The sequence below is a fragment of the Eretmochelys imbricata genome, chromosome 25 (assembly GCF_965152235.1).
Source record: "Eretmochelys imbricata isolate rEreImb1 chromosome 25, rEreImb1.hap1, whole genome shotgun sequence".
NCBI classification, from domain to species: domain Eukaryota; kingdom Metazoa; phylum Chordata; order Testudines; family Cheloniidae; genus Eretmochelys; species Eretmochelys imbricata.
In genome coordinates, this window is record NC_135596.1 from 3,798,459 (window position 1) to 3,819,061 (window position 20,603).

At 54.7% G+C, this 20,603-nt stretch overlaps 1 protein-coding gene across 1 annotated transcript in view; it reads right to left on the minus strand.

Moving 5' to 3' along the window:
* FBN3 (fibrillin 3) overlaps positions 1 to 20,603 on the minus strand; it is a 269,159-nt gene that overhangs the window by 26,948 nt on the left and 221,608 nt on the right. Inside the window, exons 39-52 of the mRNA XM_077841944.1 lie at positions 20,369 to 20,494; positions 19,318 to 19,467; positions 18,520 to 18,591; positions 15,466 to 15,591; positions 14,129 to 14,254; positions 8,995 to 9,120; positions 8,564 to 8,680; positions 6,523 to 6,651; positions 4,471 to 4,590; positions 3,594 to 3,719; positions 2,910 to 3,062; positions 1,892 to 1,957; positions 602 to 727; positions 225 to 344 (exon numbers count right to left, since the gene is read on the minus strand). Of these exons, the coding sequence (XP_077698070.1) occupies positions 225 to 344; positions 602 to 727; positions 1,892 to 1,957; positions 2,910 to 3,062; positions 3,594 to 3,719; positions 4,471 to 4,590; positions 6,523 to 6,651; positions 8,564 to 8,680; positions 8,995 to 9,120; positions 14,129 to 14,254; positions 15,466 to 15,591; positions 18,520 to 18,591; positions 19,318 to 19,467; positions 20,369 to 20,494 (1,683 nt within the window). The remainder of the gene's footprint in view (positions 1 to 224; positions 345 to 601; positions 728 to 1,891; positions 1,958 to 2,909; positions 3,063 to 3,593; positions 3,720 to 4,470; positions 4,591 to 6,522; positions 6,652 to 8,563; positions 8,681 to 8,994; positions 9,121 to 14,128; positions 14,255 to 15,465; positions 15,592 to 18,519; positions 18,592 to 19,317; positions 19,468 to 20,368; positions 20,495 to 20,603) is intronic.

Here is a 20,603-nt window from a genome sequence, read left to right on the forward strand (position 1 = left end):
GGATCCAACAACCCCAAAACCTCCCCAGATGTGACCGCAGGTCCAGCCGGAGACAGGGGTTCTGGGGAAAGGGGACAGATGTCAGACTCTGCCCTTCTCCCACTGTCTAACGGGGCTGTCTGCCTCTTTGCTGCATGGGAAGGCTGGTTGCACTGACCCCACTGCAGGGCTCCTGAGACTCCACGGGGAAAGGCACTGTGCTCCGTGCCCCAGAGGAACATTACCTTCGCAGGTCATCATGGGGCCTGGCTCAAATCCCTCGTCGCAGGTGCACTCGAAGCCTCCCACCACGTTGGTGCAGGTCCCGTTCCCACAGGGGTTGCCGATGGAGCACTCATCGGTATCTGGGGGAAGGCCAGGAATGGCGTTAGTGCAGCCACAGGAAAGACTCCGGCTGGCGTTTTCCTGCAGCCAGAGCATTCAGGCAGCCCCAGGCAAATCTACCAGCCCCTGTGGGGGAGCGAGGAACTCCACCCTGGAGTTCAAGGGAAAGAGCAAGAGCTAGAAACATCTACTCCAGAATTTGGCACGTGGTCGCGGAATAACTCAGCACCCACCTCCCCCCAGAGCAGCTCCCCCCACCCAGGGCCGTGACGCTCACCCACACAGTTGACTCCGGTGTAATCCAAATTATAGCCAAAGGGACACTCGCAGCGGAAGGAACCATCAGTGTTAATACAAGCCCCGTTGATGCAGATCCCGAGGTTCTCGGCGCACTCGTTCACATCTGGGGATAGAAATGCTGCCTATGAATGGCCCTTGCTTGGGACCCCATTTTCGGGTAGCCTTGCCATACACACACAGTCCCCCTGTAGGGTCAGCAGCCGCAGGCCACAGCCTATTCCAGTGGGACAGTCCCTGGGCCTCCCTCCCTGGAGTCAGTGAAAACTGAGTGAGGACCTCAGGGTGCAGCATGGCATGGCCTGAGCCCATGGGGGGCCTGCAGCTCTGAGCCAGCGCTATGAGACGCCCCCCATGCCGCCAGCGCTTTGAGACCCCCCCCATGCTGCCTGCTCCCTGAGGGCCCCCCATGCTGCCAACTCTCTGAGACGCCCCACATGCTGCCTGCTTTCTGAGGGCCCCCCATTTTGCCAGCTCTCTGAGACGCTCCCCTCCATACTGCCTGCTCTCTGAGGGCCCCCTCCATACTGCCTGCTCTCTGAGACACTCCCCTCCATGCCGCCTGCTCTCTGAGGGCCCCCTCCATACTGCCTGCTCTCTGAGACGCTCCCCTCCATACTGCCTGCTCTCTGAGGGCCCCCCATGCCACCTGCTCTCTGAGACACTCCCCTCCATGCCGCCTGCTCTCTGAGGGCCCCCTCCATACTGCCTGCTCTCTGAGACGCTCCCCTCCATACTGCCTGCTCTCTGAGACGCTCCCCTCCATACTGCCTGCTCTCTGAGGGCCCCCTCCATACTGCCTGCTCTCTGAGGGCCCCCCCATGCCGCCAGCGCTCTGAGGGCCCCCCCATGCCGCCAGCGCTCTGTGGGCCCCCCATGCCGCCAGCGCTCTGAGGGCCCCCCCATGCCGCCAGCGCTCTGTGGGCCCCCCCATGCCGCCAGCGCTCTGAGGGCCCCCCCATGCCGCCAGCGCTCTGTGGGCCCCCCCATGCCGCCAGCGCTCTGTGGGCCCCCCATGCCGCCAGCGCTCTGTGGGCCCCCCCATGCCGCCAGCGCTCTGAGGGCCCCCCCATGCCGCCAGCGCTCTGTGGGCCTGCCTCTCCACACAGCTAGCACTCTCGGCACCCGGCACGGGGGCTCAGCACTGGCTGTCCCGACTAGCCGAGCCTGGCTGCTGCTTCGTCCGAGTCCCTGGTGCCGCACCGCCTACTGGCACGCTCCAGCGGCCGTGCCGTTTGGCCCGTGCTGTTTCCTGAACACTGGCACTTACCTTCCCGGGTATCGCCTGGGCCGGGGATCGCCCCGTGGCCGTACGGGCACAGCTCCTGGAAGGCAACTGGGAGAAGGAGAAAGATGAGATGTGCCAGCAGCTGCTCCCGGTAGCTGGAGTTGGAACGCAGGTGACAGTGGCCGTCTGGGAAAGCCAGCCGGGAGAGTGATAGGGCAGCACTTCTGCTGGGTTCGTTAATCCTAATGATGACACTTGATGATTACGTCACTCGTCATGCTTGGAAGCACACAGTGCTCCCGTGAGGTGGGGAAATGAACTGCACCCCACTGGGAACCAGAGGCACACAGGACGGCAGTGACTTGTCCAAAGCCCACCAGCGAATTGGTGGCAGAGCTCATAGCAGAACCCAGGGTCTAAATGCCCAGCACTCTGCTCCTGTCTCTATGGGGCACCCCTTCCCACCCTCCTGGCAGAGAAAGCCTCCGCTCTGCTGGGATCCAAGAGTGCTGCAATCCCACTGAGGAGCATCCCTTATGGCAATGGCTCTCAATCTTTCCAGACCACTGTATCCCTTCCTGGAGTCTGATTTGTCTTGCAGACCCCCAAGTTTCACCTCACTTAACAACTACTTGCTTACAAAATCAGACATAAAAATACAAAAGTGTCACAGCCCAGTGTTACTGAAAAAGTGCTGACCCTCATTTTGACCATATAATTATAAAATAAATCAGCTGGAATATAAATATTTTACTTACATTTCAGTGTATAGTCTATAGAGCAGAATAAACAAGTCACTGTCTGGATGACATTTTAGTTTGTACTGAGTTCTCTAGTGCTTTTTATGGAGCCTGTTATAAAACTAGGCAAATATTGAGATGAGTTGATGGACCCCCTGAGAGATGTCTGCGTACCCCCCGGGGTACATGTACCCCTGGTTGAGAACAACTGGCTTATGGGATCCCTGCCCCAGGCTGGCTCCTCCTCTAGGCTCCCTACTGCATCCGATGCACACTGACTCCTGCAGCCACAGCTGATCCCGAGGGGCTGGGACACCTACCGTTTCCTTCCTGGGGGCACAGCTCACAGGGGTCGCCCCAGCCCTCTCCAGGCATCTTGCTGCAGCAGCAGCGGGCTTTGGTGGTGTTGAAGGCCTTGGGGACGGAGCACTTGCCATTGTCGAAGCGGGTGAAGCAGAAACTCTGGCGGGTGTCTGCAGCAGCAGGAGGGGAGAATGTTACAGACGTCCAAGGCGGGCGTGGCACCTCCCGGTGACACGCTGCACGTGGTATGGGCCCAAGCCTGCATCACGTGTGTAAGTGAACAAGAGTTTGGCCGCTGACAGCAATGGGAGCAGGATTGGGAGCCCACAGAACGCGGCTCCATGTGCAAGCAGCAGACCCTGAGAGACAAGCAGCTCTGGCACATGGATACGGAGCGGCCCCCTAAGCTAGCCCCAGGCAGAGATGAGCCCCCAAGGGATCAGAGCTGTGAGGAAGGCACATCGGGCCAATGCCCCGATACCAAGCATGCCCTGGGGCTCAATGCTCTCTGGGAGCTCTCTCGCCCCTGGCACATAGATGTCCAGGGGTGACAGTGCCCATCCCAGCAATGGCAGCTGGCAGGGCCCCAACACTGGGTGGCACTGCGGGGGCCACAGGATTCCTACCTCAGCGCCCCTCCCCCCCCACGAGCACTGCCTCCGAGGACCCCACGGGCTGTGAGCGAGGCCATGCACACTCACCAAAGCACCTGCGGCCATTGTCGGACAGGACAAAGCCGGGGGGACAGATGCACTGGAAGCTGCCGGGGGCGTTGGTGCAGGTACCAAACAGGCAGATGTTGGGCTCCTCCTCACACTCGTTGATATCTGGGAGCAGGACGGACAGAGGAGTGGGTTAGACGTGTACCAGGGCAAAGATCTCAGCTCCTTCTATGGCACCGAGGCCCCCGGGCAGGTGCAGGGGCCCTGCAGAGCTCAGGGGTCACTCCTGCGGGAAAGCAGGCATGTGTCCTGAGAGCTTCCACTGGGGGGCGCGCTCCCGTCCCCCAGTCACACCCAACTCCCATCCTCCGTCTGGGCCGGTCCCCACAGCCACCTCCCCTGCACAGTGTAGGCTGCAGCCACACAGTGCCACTGCCCCAGGGGCCCAACACCCACCAGTGCCTGGCTCCCTGAGACCCCGGAACAGTAAGCAAAGTCAGAACGGCACCGGTCCCTACACAGCATGCTGTCATGATGACAGCTCTCTTCCTCCTTCTCCAAAGCCAAGGTCGCGGCCGCTTATATTAACAGGGACTCACCACTAGCTATTCACAGTGTGGGGCCTATGACACACAACTGGGCAGTGCTGATTCTCTCCATTAGAGGCTGGCGTGTTCATTACACTGTTAAAAATATCCCCTTATCAATTGTGAAACTAACAAGATGGGAGTGAAGCATCCCTGGCCAGCCATCTACTGCTCTGTGGCTGTCGTACCCCAGCCTTAGCCTCCACCCAACTGCTTTAGAGGGTAAGTCCTTGGGGCAGCCCCTGTATCCCTGCTGCCTAGGAAGCACCTGTCCCAGGCTGGTGACAGAGTAGCCCTGTGTGGTGGTAGGATGGAGGAACCACCCTTACCGATGCAGTTGTCATTCTGCACCTCGTACCCCGGGGGGCAGATGCAGCGGAAAGAGCCTTCCAGGTTCTGACATGTCCCCGGAGAGCAGGTTCCAGGCAGGCTCACACACTCATTGATGTCTGAAAAGAAACAAGAGGGGAAAGTCACCCAGGGGCTGGACTCCGGCCGCTTTGCCATGTGGAGCCTTCCTGGCCCACAGGCAGGGACCCCCTGAGCATTACACATTCCACCGCACCAGGGACCCTACAAGGGCAGCAGTGGGAGCCATAGCCCAACAGGGCCTGTGACGCAGCAGGGAGTGTTGACCTGAGAATGCGGCAGGGGAGTTTCAATGGGAGACCTGAGAGCCTGTCACCTGAGCCGGGAGGGGGAGGTGACACCTCTGCCCAGGAATGTGGACAGAGGCTGCAGGAGGGAGCCTGCTGTGGAGGTTTAGTTTCAGTTTGGTGCTGGGTGGTGGAACGCAGGGAACCCCAAGGCTGGGGTCTAGGTTCCCTGCTCCCCCAGAAGGACTTGACTGAGGGGTCCTGGGTGTACCCACAAATTCTGTTTTGGACTGTGTTCCTGTTGTCCAATAAACCTTCTGTTTTACTGGCTGGCTGAGTCTCAGTGAATCCCAGGAAGAGGGGTGCAGGGCCTGGACTCCCCCACACTCTGTGACAGGGCCCCACTGCTCCCCCGGAACCCCAGTGATCTCCAGTCCTCTCCCTGTGCTCCTCAGCTGCTGTGGGAATGCCCCGGGGCTGTGCGTGGGAGCTGCCGGCACAGGCAGAAGGGCTGGGGCACACCGCTGCGTGTCTCTGCACCACACAGTGAGCCCAGCAGCTGCACATGGTGACTAGCCTGGCAACAACACCTCCACTAACCAGACCTTGGGAAGCACTTTGAGCTCCTCCCACAGCAGGGCACCACCTGGGCTACCTTTGCCAGGAATGCACCTGGTATCTGCTGCTGAATAAGATCTGGGCTATCTACAACAGCTGTTGTCTACAGGCCCAAGTTCAACCAGTTCTCACACTGTGATGCTGGAAACAGGGCAGTCATCTCCTGGTGCCAGGGCCAGGTGGGGGTCAGTCAGCAGAGCTGTGGTGGAGATGCAGGGGGCGATCTTGCTTTGCATCAGGCTAGGGATTTCCCACACTGTGCCCAGCAGGGGTTCCTTGTCCAGGAAGCCGAGCTGGGCACTCTGTAGCCAATGAGACAGTTTTTATGTCCCGAGAAAACTGTTGGTTGAGAAGGTACATGGCACCAGATCCCATGCAGGGTGTCCAAGTGCCCGGTTTCCAGCTGGAAAGTCTGGTCACAAAGGGGACCTGACAGTGTCTGGTCAGGTCTACTGACCAGAGACTCAGAGTCTGGTTACTATGGGCAGGGGAGACAGGGAGGCGCAGGGTCATCACCCGTGCCAGCCCTACTCAGCCGGGGCCACCTCCTACCTGCGTCAGGTGGCTGCAGCTCCCAGCCCTGGCTCTGCTGGCGAGTCCCTCCTGACCTGGGCGGGGGGGAGGGGGAGCTGGGGAGGAGGGCAAAAGCAGCAAGCGACGGGGGGAGGGAGGAGAGGAGTGGGTAGGGGTGGGGCCTTAGGGGAAGAGGCGGGGCAGGGGTGGGACCTTGAGGGAAGAAGTGGGGCAGGGGCAGGGCTTTGGGGGGAAGAGGCGTGGCAGGAGAGGTTCCAGCACTTCACCTGGACTGTCCATCTTTTAAATATTACGAAGTTGGCAACCCTACTCCCATGGCGTCCCGTACCAGGTGCGGAGCAGTGACTTTGCTCAATAACCCCCAGCTTGGCACTGGAGCCAGGTGTCTGCAGCTAGTGAGAGCCCAGTGATGCGTGAGCTCCCCCAGGCTCAGCCCTGGGATCTCTCCTGGCTGGGACCCAAGCTCTAGCCCCTAGCCCCACAGCCATGGCCCTGAGCCAGAGCAGAGATTCCACTGCCCAGAGTAGGAGCAGGTGCAGGGAGGTGAGCACATTTGCCAGAAGGGGCCTGCAGATGGTCAACCCACAGGCCGGGCGTGATGAGAATTACAGCGGCTGCTGCCCGGGCACTCACCGACACAGTTCTTCCCATCCAGGGTCCGGTCATACCCTTCCTGGCACAAGCACTGGAAGGAGCCAATGCTGTTTATACACTGGCCATTCCGGCACACCTGCCCCCCCAGGGATGAGCACTCGTCAATGTCTGCAGAGAGCAGGAGAGAAAAGCAAAATGGGACAAACCCATAGGGTGACTGTGTGACACCCGGCCCTCGCACCCAGACAGCTGTGACTGTGAGACACCGACCCTTATGCCTTCACAGCTGTGACTGTCAGATACCAACCCTCACACCCACACGGCCATGGCTGTGTGACACTGACCGTTAACGACCTCACACCCGACCCTCACACCCATATAGCTGTGACTGTGTGTGACACCCAACCCTCACACTCACACGGCCATGGCTGTGTGACACTGACCATTAACGACCTCACACCCGACCCTCACACCCATATAGCTGTGACTGTGTGTGACACCCAACCCTCACACACACACGGCCATGGCTGTGTGACACTGACCGTTAACAACCTCACACCCGACACTCACACCCATATAGCTGTGACTGTGTGTGACACCCAACCCTCACACCCACACGGCCATGGCTGTGTGACACTGACCGTTAACGACCTCACACCCGACACTCACACCCATATAGCTGTGACTTGTGTGACACCCAACCCTCACACCCACACGGCCATGGCTGTGTGACACTGACCATTAACGACCTCACACCCGACCCTCACACCCATATAGCTGTGACTGTGTGTGACACCCAACCCTCACACACACACGGCCATGGCTGTGTGACACTGACCGTTAACAACCTCACACCCGACACTCACACCCATATAGCTGTGACTGTGTGTGACACCCAACCCTCACACCCACACGGCCATGGCTGTGTGACACTGACCGTTAACGACCTCACACCTGACACTCACACCCATATAGCTGTGACTGTGTGTGACACCCAACCCTCACACCCACTTGGCCATGGCTGTGTGACACTGACCATTAACGACCTCACACCCGACACTCACACCCATATAGCTGTGACTGTGTGTGACACCCAACCCTCATACCCACATGGCCATGGCTGTGTGACACTGACCGTTAACGACCTCACACCCGACACTCACACCCATATAGCTGTGACTGTGTGTGACACCCAACCCTCACATCCACATGGCCATGGCTGTGTGACACTGACCGTTAACGACCTCACACCCGACACTCACACCCATATAGCTGTGACTGTGTGTGACACCCAACCCTCACACACACACGGCCATGGCTGTGTGACACTGACCGTTAACGACCTCACACTTGACACTCACACCCATATAGCTGTGACTGTGTGTGATACCCAACCCTCATACTCACACGGCCATGGCTGTGTGACACTGACCATTAACGACCTCACACCCGACCCTCACACCCATATAGCTGTGACTGTGTGTGACACCCAACCCTCACACACACAAGGCCATGGCTGTGTGACACTGACCGTTAACAACCTCACACCCGACACTCACACCCATATAGCTGTGACTGTGTGTGACACCCAACCCTCATACCCACATGGCCATGGCTGTGTGACACTGACAGTTAACGACCTCACACCCGACACTCACACCCATATAGCTGTGACTGTGTGTGACACCCAACCCTCACATCCACATGGCCATGGCTGTGTGACACTGACCGTTAACGACCTCACACTTGACACTCACACCCATATAGCTGTGACTGTGTGTGACACCCAACCCACACGGCCATGGCTGTGTGACACTGACCGTTAACGACCTCACACCCGACCTTCACACCCATATAGCTGTGACTGTGTGTGACACCCAACCCTCATACCCACACAGCCATCACCATGTCGCCTGACCCTTACTCTCACACAGCTGTGACTGAGTGACATTCAACCCTCACCCCCACACAGCTGTCACTGTGTTTACAACCAACCATCATGTCCACCCAGCCATGGCTGGCGAGATATCTGACTCTCGCACCCACACAGCTGTGACTGAGTGACACTGGAGTCTCTCACCCATGCAGTCATTATTGTGCGTCAGCTCGAAGCCAGGGAAGCACAGGCAGTTGTAGGAGCCTACTGTATTCTTGCAGGTGCCGTTCCCACAGGGCTGCCGGTCACATTCATCAATATCTGAAAAGAGAAGATCAATGCAGGCCGGGGGCTGCGTCCTTGCTTGCCTGGAGCTGGGCAGTCAGTCAGTGCCGCTCATGGTGGGGGCGGCAGTCTGGTGCTGCTTAGGTGAGCACGAGGACTCAGAAACCTGGGGCCGAGGAGACGCAATGGCCCAGCTCTCTGCCTGCCTTATGACGTGCCATGGCCCATCCTCCCCATGCAAGCCCACCCTCCAGGGGCCCAGAGAGCTCTCACTTCCTTTCGAAAGGGCTTAAATCTATTGCCAAGCAATAGGGAGCAGCCCATGGGGCTGCCGAGCCATCTGCACTGACCCATGCACATGGTCTGTTCTCCTGTGGCCTTGAACCCGTTGTGACAGATGCAGATATAGCTGCCCTCGGTGTCCACACAGTCCCCGTGGCTGCAGACATTGGGGATTTCCTGGCATTCATTGCGACCTATAACAGAAGAACACAGAAAGCAGTGAATAGGAGAGGCCCCAACCGAAGTGGGAACAGATGCCCTCTCCAGCGTGGCCACGTGGCTTCCATGCCTGTGGCTACCAGCTGGTGGCAGCCTTGCTGAGCAGCGGTGCTGCCAGCACTCACGACTGCACCTCACATCTCAGGCTATCTGGTGTTTTACTGAAAGCCCCAGCTCATGGGGCTCCGAGAAGCTTTATGTTTCTAAAAATAGGAAGTTGCTCGCTCCCCTGGCTGCAGACGGCATGTGGCTGCAGGGCCACTTGAGCAAGGCCTCTACCTGCTCAGAACGCGGGAGGCAAAGAAAAAGGACCCGGAATTTATTATTTTTTGAAATCTCCTGATTTTTTAGCCCATCGCATGATTCTGGGGGCCCTGATTCATGGACTTCAGAGGTATGAAATTAGAACATCAGAACAGCCAGACTGGGTCCGACCAAGGGTCCATCCAGCCCAGTATCCGTCTTCCGACAGGGGCTGGTGCCGGGTGCCCCAGAGGGAATGAACAGAACGTGGCAATTATTAAGTGATCTAACCCACCATGCAGTGCAAGCATCTGGCAGTCAGAGGTTTAGGGACACCCAGAGCAGCATGGGGCATTGCCTCCCTGATCACCTGGGCTACTAGTCACTGGACCGTCTTCACTCTTCCCCAACATATTGTGTTCATTTGTGTGTCTGATAGATTCGTTCTTTACTATAATTTCAACCAGTTTGCCTGGTACTGAAGTCAGGCTTCCCAGCCTATCATTGCCAGGATCGCCTCTGGAGCCCTTTTCAAAAATAGATGTCACATTAGCTACCTGCCAATCCTGTGATACAGAGGCATGTTTCAGCAATAGGTTACAGCTAGCAATTCTGCAATTTTTCCTGAGTGAATACCATCTGGTCCCGGGGACTCACTACTGTTCAATTTCTCAATTTGTTCCAAAACCTCCTCTATCGACACCTCAATTTGGGACAGTTCCTCACACTTGTCACCTAAAACAAATGGCTCAGGTGTGGGAATCTCCCTCACAACCTCTGCAGTGAAGACCAATGCAAAGAATTCATTTAGCTTCTCCTGAATGGCCTTGTTTTACTTGAGTGCTCCCTTAGATCTTGATTGTCCAGTGGCCCCATGATTGTTTGACAGACTTCCTGCTTCTGATGTACTTACACAACATGTTGCTATTAGCTTTTGTGTCTTTTGCTAGTTGCTCCTAAAATTCTTTTTTGGCTTGGCTAATTATACTTTTATACTTGATTTGGAACAGTTTATGTTCCTTTCTATTTTCTTCTGTAGAATTTGACTTCCAATTTTTAAAGGATGCCTTTTTACCTCTAATTGCCACTTTTACTCTATTGTTTAGCCATGGTGGCATTTTTTGGTCCTCTTACTGTTTTTTTTTTAAATTTGGGGTATACATTTAGTTTGAGCCTCTATTATGGTGTTTTCAAATAGTTTCCATGCAGCTTGCAGGCATTGCAGTCTTGTGAGTGTTCTTTTTAATTTCTGTTTAACTAGCTTTCTCATTTTTGTGGAGTTCCCCTTTTTGAAGTTAAATGCCACTGTGGTGGGCTTCTTTGGTATTTTCGCTCCCACAAGGCTGTTAAATTACATTATGGTCACTATTACTGAGCGGTTTCAGAGTAACAGCCGTGTTAGTCTGTATCCACAAAAAGAAAAGGAGGACTTGTGGCACTTTAGAGACTAACCAATTTATTTGAGCATAAGCTTTCGTGAGCTACAGCTCACCTCATCGGATGCATTCAGTATGTGAATAAATAAATTGGTTAGTCTCGAAGGTGCCACAAGTCCTCCTTTTCTTATAACTGAGCGGTTCAGCTATATTCACCTCTTGGACTGGATCCTGTGCTCCACTTAGGACTAAATCAAGAATTGCCTCTCCTCCTGTGGGTTCCAGGACTAACTGCTCCAAGAAGCAGTCATTAATGGTGTCTAGAAACTTTATCTCAGCATCCCATCCTGAGGTGACATGTATCCCGTCAATATGCGGATAGTTGAAATCCCCCATTATTATTGAGTTTTCTATTTTTATAGCCTCTCTAATCTCCTGGAGCATTTCACACTCACCATCACCATCCTGGTCAGGTGGTCGGTAATATATCCTTACTGCTATGTTCTTATTATTCAAGCATGGAATTTCTATCCGGAGAGATTCTATGGTAGGGTTTGGTTCATTTAAGATTTTTACTATACTTGACACTGTGCTTTCTTCCACTCCCCTACCAGCACGACCTACTCTGTCATTCATATATATTCTGTACTCTGGAATTACTGTGTCCCGTTGATTTTCATCGTTCCACCTAGTTTCTGTAGTGCCTGTTATACCGACAGCCTCATTTAATACCAGGCGCTCAAGTTCACCCATCTTAGTATTACACTTCTAGCATTTGTATACAAACACTTATAAAATCTGTCAATGTTTAGTTGTCTGGCTTCATGTGATGTAATTGAATGGGACTCTTTTTCGTTTGCCTGTTTCTCTTCAGTTCCTACCTGTACTTTTATCACATTCTATCCTCTCCTCTTCACTAGCAGGAATAGTCAATAGGTGGACTGTGCGCCAAATCTGGACTGCTAGATGCTTTTGAATCTTGTTATTCACAACTTATTATCATCATTATTGTTATTTTTTTATTATTTTCTCAGGAGTCTGGACCTTCACTATACCTTGACCAAGAAATCTGGATCTTGACAAACAATAATTGACTATCCCTGATACAGAGAATCCCATTTAACAAATCCTCTCCTAAGGGATCTGAACCACGTGCTCCTCTGCCCCTATCGGCTTTCAATCAGCCCTCATCGGAATGAGACCGCCCCATGGAGAGGAATACATCCTGACCCAATAGCACAATTCATCCCAATGTGCATTCTGCTCCCACCCTCTCCAAAAGTCTATCCCCGCCCTGCAGTGGAATATCAGTTTTCAAGACTATTTTGCTAGGCCTGGGGGCTTGAAAGCAATCTGAATATTAAAATCAGCTCCTTATCAGAGGGGCTGTTTGAGTATCTCCTTGTCCAAATGACCTCACCCCTCCCCTTGAACCACTAACCCTATCCTGGTCCCTGCTGTGGTGAAATGATGTTTGTGGGGAAGGATGGTACCACTTTAGTTAATGTTGCAGTAGGACTTCCATTTTAAAAGCAGTAAAAAAGGCCTATCAAACTTCTGTCTTCTGTGTTAGAGTCTCACTGAAAATGTTTGTTATGGTCTGTATACTGCTTGATTTTTCTATAGCAGTTTGTTGTGGGGGGGATCATTTAAGATTTGCTGTGACTGTTCTAAAAAGGGGCATGTAATTCAATTTTTCCTATTGTCTGGCATTTCCTTTGGACACCTTTCCAAGGAAGTACAGCACTTTGAAAGGTGAAAATGACAGGTGGGATGCCTTGGATGCTGTGGACTCGATGAATGATTGCAGAACACTGAAACTTGTTTTCTGTGTTTATTTTTGTGGTAAATATGAGTTATTCTTTTGAATGAGGACAGTATTCTGGTGCCACATTAGTTGGCATTGTCCATCCTTAGAATAGGGCTCTCCGTCATGAGTGCATATCCTGATGCTCAGCAAGCCCTTTGATCATGCTGACATTGATGAGAATCTCAGCTACTTGCTCTTCTTTGATCACAATCAGTTCCATTGCTCAGGAACGAGGGGGGAGGAGCATGCAGCATGATCTCTTTACCCTAATGCTACTGCTTCCTAGAGTCTTTCATCTTCCATCTATTCAATTATTATTATTTTTCTTGATGATACTTTTAAAGTAAAATCTGAGTCTGCATGTTGATTTAGAGCTTTTTCCCATGTGGGCTGTTAAACCAGTAGTTTAGCTCTCAGGGCAAACCTTCCAGCAGCAGCCCCTGAAGAATACAGGCAGAACATGCAACACACATTTCTCAGAAAGCTGTGAAGGGCAGGACTTGAATTCACAGTACTTGGGTGCTGCCTAGGTTAAATGCCACAGTATGCAACCCTGAATCACCCGACTGCCTGCAACCACTGGCTTGCACCAGAGCCCCAGTCCTATTGAACCTGCACAAATGACTTTGCCTGTCTTATCGGCTTGGCTTCAGCTGGACTAGAGATCCAACTTTTAGGCAGAATGACTTTTAAAATATTGCTTCCTCAAAGACCCAGTGCGTGCCAGACACTGGCTGAAATCAAACCGGAACAGGTGAGATCTGCTTGGGGACGACCAGAGCCAGGTTTTTAGCCCCAGGTTTGGGCAAAAAAAATTTCAGGACTGTAAAATTTTGATGGCATGTGATTTTTAGGGGGGCTGTGACTCGGCAACCCCTTGCTCAAACAACCTCAAGTCTGGACCAGTAACCTTATACCAGACCCCCAGGAGATACAGCAATTTTCAAGACAATCTGACTCAGCATGTGGATTTTAGAGCATTTAGAAAAAATCAGCTGTCAAACAGCAAGCCAGTCTTAACCATTATCTTCATGGTGCTACTATACTAATCCAGACCTAGGAAGTGCTTCGCCACAGCCCAGGAACAAGCAAAGGTGCAGGCAATGGCAGAGTAAGATGCCCCCAGACTTGCCTCCCCCATGCACCCACCCCTAACCTAGAGGGGATGGGAGTATTTCATTCCCTCCAGGATTATCCCATGCACATATTCAGTTTTCTGATGTGCCCATTAGCTACTGAACTGATACAGCATTTCTGCGCTGACTCCAGACCTCTGCATCCCTCTGAGTTGTGAAGCCCCCATGGATCCACGGAGTGTGGAGCAGCAGGTCACAGTCACGAGACTTGTAAAAGAACCCGAGTCTCCTTCCAAACCCATGACTGTAATGAGAACAATGACAGCCTCCCAGTTCTATTCCTGCCATTCCACGGCACAAGCCTTGGCAATGGAAACCCTTCCTAGACAAAGAGATGAAGTGACGCCTTCCTGATGGCGGCTCTGGGCCCCACTTGAGCATTGCCTCTGCTATAGGTAGTCAACAGTGCCCATCTTACCCACACAGGCTCCGCTAGGTGACAGCTTGTATCCGGTTGAGCATTCGCACCTGTAACTGCCCGGGATGTTGATGCAATCAGCATTGCGCTGGCAAAGGTTCTCCCCGCTGCTGCACTCATCAATGTCTGCACAGAGAAAGAAACCGCTGACACTGATGGCCCAGGGTGTGCGGGACCCTGGTGTCAGTCACCATGGCACTGTGGAGGAACTGGAACAGCCAAACCACTCACTCTGACCATGCAGGCTGTGCCAGACTCTGGTGTCACCACTGCACCGTGGGAAATTTGGAATAAGGCCAAAACAGAGAGATTTTTTTTAAATGGCAAAATTTTCATTTTTGCATTTCATTTTCTCAAAAATGTTTGAATCAAAATGTGCCGTTTACCCTTTTTTTGGATAGTTTCTGCGGTTTGAAATAAGAAATATGTTTTGGGTGGGATTTAAACCAAAAGCTATTTCAAAACATCATTTTCATAAACATTTTATCTCAAAAATGGGAAGTGAAAAATGAAAGCTGTCAAGAAGAAACACTGTTGCCTAGTCTACACTTAAAACTCTGGTTGACATACTCCGGCCCTCGGGAGTAGCTGCAGTGATGCTGATGGAAGAATGCTTCCATCGACCCGGTTGCTGTCACTCGGGGAGGTAGCATTTCCACAGTGGCAGAAATCCCCTGTAGGCTGTGTCTACACTGCGGGGTTATGTTGGCACAGCGACGGCACCCAAGCTGCACCACTTACAGTCCCTGCAGTGTGGACATGGCCTGGGTAAAACAAAAACTTTTAAAACGCTTTTAAAAGGACATGTTTTGGGTGGAATTAGCTGTTTGGAGAGTTTGGCCTTCCCTGATGATCACCCACAAGGCACTGTCCACACTGCACTCTGAGCCCGGGGCTCTGGGACATGGGCTTTCCATGCCCATGCTTGAGCATCCAGACTGCATTGCAAACATGGGCTTACAGTGCTGGACGCAGGTCTCACAGCGGTGCTAATGTGCCCATACTGCACTACACAGATCTTCTGACTCGGGACTGTGGCTTGACCTGTGTCCACACTATAGAATGACAGGCTTGGACCTGAACCACAGCAGGACTCGGGCTCTGAACAGGGTCCTGGGACCTGAGCCCTTGCTGACCAGCGTCATCTTGATTTGTGGACAGAAGAGGGGCTCTGGGCTCAAAGCTGTGTCAGAGCCCAGGGCGCGGTGTGCAGAGCTGGTGTCTTGCTCCTCATTAGTGCCACAGTGATGTGCCATGCTGAGGGCTCATCACCGTCTGCTCTGCCAGCGTGACTGTGAGCCCTGGGGGCCGTCAGCCCTGCAGCCCCAGCCCGTTACCTTCACAGATGAGCAGAATGTTGTTGTAGCTGAACCCGATGGGGCACTCGCACCGGAAGGAGCCAATCTGGTTGATGCAGACACCATTGGTGCAGATAGCAGGGATCTCACTGCACTCGTCAATATCTGCAGAGAACAATGTCCCATCAGCGACTGGAGGGGTGGAGGCCCGGGGGAGAGAGTGAGAGAGCACTGACTTGGGGATGAGGGAGAAGAGGGTTAGGGTTATGACATCTGTCCCCCTCTTCTTGCTGTAGCAGTGGGGGTCCCAGGTCCAGCTATGAATATTTACAATGAGGGAGGGTCCCGGGTAAATGACTCTCCATGGCCTTGGTAGGAAGTGGCCGTAGGCTACAAAAACTGGCTCTCCCTTTCCTCCCTTGGTGAAGGTGGGGCCAGAGCAGGGCCTGGGCCACTCTGCCCTAGGTGAAACAGGGGTCGCTGACAGAACCTGCACTGGCTGGGCAAGTTTGGAAAGAATCCCAAATGAGTCCATGACTTTCCCCCTCCCCTGTGCTGACTCCTGCTAGTGCCCCTGGGGCTGGCCCCAGCCCAGGAGAGCAGCTGGGAGGGGAAGCTGAACTGACAGCCCAGGAAATGCCACTGGGTCATGCTGAAATGACCAGTGATTCCACCACTGGCTTATCAAGTCCCGGACCAGGAGCCCTCTGCCCAGCCTCTGGGCACAGCTACTCACACAACTTTGGCAACTTGGTCTTTGCTTCTACACTCTGGGTTTCTTGGGGACTGAAAAATAAATGGGTCTTCCCCTTGCTCTGTTGAGTCCTGTCCCAGAGCCAGAAAAGCTTGGCACCAAGGCCAGCACCGAGACCCAACAGAGATAACATCTGCTCTCGCCTGAACCGCCAGGGCTAGGGACTCCATCCTTCAAATGCTACAGAGCAGCACCATGATAGGTTGCAAGATCCTAGACCTTGACAGCACATCCAGAGGAGCATCTTGCTCTCTTTCCACTGGAATCCAGACCTCATCTCTCAGCTGCTCTTCTGGAGTGCTCCACGTCCTCGCCAAAGGAAGGCCACTGGCAGGGCGGGAGCGAGTGCTACGAGTTTAGGTCCTCTAGCTCCCAAGCTATCAGGGCGCTGAGCCCTTTGTGCCGGCGGCTGCAGGAGCACTGTGCTTTCTCATGCAGTCCTGGCCTGGCCAGGCCCTGGTCCTGCCTGTGGGAGCCTTCGCTTCTGGTCTGTGCTGACTGCAACTGTCACACTGGGGAGCTCCATCTTTATTGTGTCTCAGCTCACTGAGTCTGGGTCCCGCGGACTCAGCCTGCCAGTGAACTGGTGGGACGGTGGAACTGCCAGCCTGGCAGCCTCAGCTGGGATCAGCCAGTTATGCCCCTTCCCTTTCTGTGCATCATCACTCACGCCTGGGGATCCGGCAGCGTGACTCTTACATTCCAAGGCAGAAAGGACCTTTGTGACCTCCTCTGTAACACGGTTGTGGCCACTGGTGTGTGGTGCTGCCTACCTGCTCCATTACTGTTCTGTCTCCTGGTTCCTGCGCCCTGAACTCAGGGTTCCTGTTCCTGTTTAAGGCTGTGGGTGTGTGCTCGCATGTGGGTGTGTGCTCACATGTGGGTGAGCGTGTGTGCAAGTGTGTGTGGGTATCTGCACATACCCACACACACAATACACACACTCTGCTGCTACGTATCTGCTGTTCCGACTGTTACCATGTTTAGTCTGGACTACTGCTGACCTAACGGGTTCATGGTTATTACATGTTTGGATTGACAACCTCCCTGGGTGTCTTGCTTCATTTTCTGTGTGGTTTTGGACTGCTATTCCAGGGTGCATCTGAGCAAAACATCATGGTGCCGAGGATGGGATGAATCCATGTGAACTCCTACAGCAGATCTTTGAGAAAACCAACCTCTCCGTGTAAAAATTGCCAGTGATGGAGAACTCCTCACCACCCCGGTAAACTGTTCCAAGGGTTAATTGCTCTCACTGTTAAAAAAGCACACCTTCTTTCTAGTCTGAATTTGTCTAGCTTCAACTTCCAGCCCTTGGCTCGTGTTAGAGCTTTCCCTGCCAGACTGAAGAGCTCATTATCAAATATTTGTTCCCCATGTAGATAGTTATAGAGTGTAATCAGCTCACCCCTTGCCTTCTCTTTCCTAAGCTAAATAGATGGAGCTCCATGTGTCTCTCACTAGAAGGCAGGTTTTCCAGTCCTTTGATCATTCTCATGGCTCTTCTCTGACCCCTCTCCAGCCTTCCAACACCAGAATGGCTGGGCTCTCTCTGAGAGCAGGACTTGGCTTGCAACTTCTTTGCTACTGGGGGTGACACACACGTAAGGGAAAGACCCCGGCTCAAGTGTCAGGCTCCAGCTGACCCTGTCAGGCACTCAGCATAACTCAACACTCTCGGAACGCTCCAAGATGAGGGCCAGGGGCGAGCGCCCCACTCCTCCGGCCCAGTGGAACTCTACTATCGGGGTAAAGCTCATCTTTGGGAGACAGAACCCTGCAGACATCCTGGGCCATGCTGGGTGTGTGTACCAGAGAGCACAGAGCAGCCGGGTAATTGATAAACAAAACCCTACCAAAACAGAGACTGCACTGCACACAGGATTCTACCCTGGGGAGAGGAAGTGAGTGAGAAGGAACCACATGGGACACGTGAGTCTCGTCACTTAATGACTTCATGGACGGTGCTCAGATACTCTGGTGATGAGGGAGGGATAAGAACAGAATCGAGCTGAGCCAAGCCCAGCCAGCATGGGGCACACAAAAAACCCAGGGATCTCTGTAAGCAGCGTCCACATGGTCTGCATCCTGAGACCCTGCACATGCAGCCACACAGTGCTGCCCTTAGTCCCCCCGCTGCAAGACCTAGGCCCTGTCTGGGCCTTCTCACTCCCCTCCTGCTTCTCCTTGTCCCCAGGCCTCATGCACACAAAGGAGGGAAGCAGGCAATGAGCAGAAGACCCAAGCTGGGGAGCAGAGGAAGGGGCAGGAGTAGGACTGGGGATGGCAGTGCGTGTGGGCAAAGGCAGCAGCTCTGTGACAGCCCCAGTGGTACTCACCGATTGGCTTCCCCGTGTGAATGTCAATGATAAAGCCAGGGGCCTGGTTCCCACAAAGGATCTGGTACTCGGCTGGAAGGGAAAGGACAGGGTTACACAGGACGCCCAGCAGACAGACCAGGACAAAGTCAGTACGAGGGGGCCTGGGGCACAGAGCACCCAGGGGGTGAAACCCTACACCCAGGGATGGAGCTGACAGACGGGGAGACCGCTGAGACAGCAGGAAACACCTATCTCCATGCCAGCAGGTTACCCATTGCAGGGCTGGGACCCTTCACAACCTCCCCCTGACCCACACCGTCTTCCCCTCCCCCCCATATAGCACACCCACACTCTGCACAGCTCAGAACCACAGAGACCCCATCCCCCGTGTGCTGGGACTCCAGGGCCATCCCCCCACATTGCACCCCCCACCCGTGTCCTGGGACTCCAGGGCCACCCCCACACACTGCACACACCCCACACCCCAGGCTGCACACACAGCATGGCCTGGGATGGTTGCATGGTCTCCTGCTCCACAGAGGCTCTCGGTATCGTCCATCATCGGAGTTCTGCCGTTGCCCAGCCCCTGCTGCGGGGAGCACACTGCCCTGCACGCCCCGGGGGAGGTGATGCTGTCACTCACTCCCTGTACCAGGGCCGCTCTCTTGGCACAGCTGTCAGCTGGGACCAGGATGATCCTGTGCCCCGTGACACCGGGGGGTGGCCAGACGCAGAGCGTCCAGAGGGCAGAGGGGGAGCAGCTGTAACCCCAGAGACTCCCGCAGCCAGACCCTTCTCCGGGTGCCGGTGACTCACAGCTGGCGGGGGTGGGGCAGGGCTCGCAGGGCTTGTTCCAGGCCTTGCCGATGTTGTAGGAGCAGCAGCACATCTTCTTGGTCATGTTGAAGGAGAGCTCGTTCTCACAGGTGTCATTGTAGTTGCGGTAGCACACGCTCTTCCTCATGTCTGCAAAGCGGACACAGATCAGACCCGGCTGCTCCGGGGCGGCCGGCTGCGCCTCAGGCACCTCACCCGCCGGAGAGGGCGCAGGGGCGGGGGCCATTGCCCGAGAACAGCTGTCCCGCGACACCTCGCTAGTTCCTGGCACCTCGGTCCTTGGCTGCCCAATGATCATCCCTGCCCTGAAGAGAGGGAAACCATCCCAGAGACGTGGCGCCCGGCCTGGGTTCCCCAAGGGAGCCAGCTGCAGAGATGGGAGCAGAGCCCAGCTTGCCCCTGTGCCAGCCTCCGGGGCAGGGGTGCTGGGAGTGAGCCCAGGCCTCCCTGCACAGAGAGTACCACAGTGGGGAGCCGCAACCCCAGCACACAGCCTTGGCCAGGTCCCTTGGGCCCCGTGGAACCAACGCTGGGAGCAGAGTCAGGAGCAGCCTGTGGCCTTGCGGCAGACGCCTGAGAGCCCCTGACAGGGACAAGGAGCCCCGGCCCAGAAACGTCCATCTGAACCTGTGCGCCCTCCCCCCAGTTTGTGTCTCTGGTCAGCTCCCAGCGAGGAGTGACTGCGGACTGCGAGGCAGGAGGACTGCGGGGAGCAAAGCCCGGCCAGACCCTCACCCTCTCACCACTCTCTGTGGCACCAGATCACCCTCCCAGCACCACGGCAGACAGGCTGAGCTCAGCCCCATGTACAGAGGGGCAAGGGAGGGGAAGTGATGCACCCAAGGTCTCGTAGTGAGTGAGTGGCAGAGAACCCAGAAGTCCTGACTCCCAGCTCCTGCTCTCACCGCACTCCCTGCTCTCTTGTCACCATGTTGCCCGTAGTGAATGAGTAAAGCCAACAGGGCCACTGGGCATTGCCAGCCAGCTCCCTCCCAGCCCCCGCCCTGCCTGGCTGGAGACGGCACCGTACCCATGCAGTTGTTTCCTCCATTGACCTGCATGTACTCAGGGGGGCACACGCAGGTGTAGTTGCCCAGGGTGTTGTAGCAAGTCCCAGGGCCGCAGATCCCGATGTGGGCAGAGCACTCGTCAATATCTGCCAAAAGCAACGACAAGATTACACCCGCACGCACAGGACGAGGGGCAGGTCTGGCACAGGGTGGGGGGGCAGGTCTGGCACAGGATGGGGGGCAGGTCTGGCACAG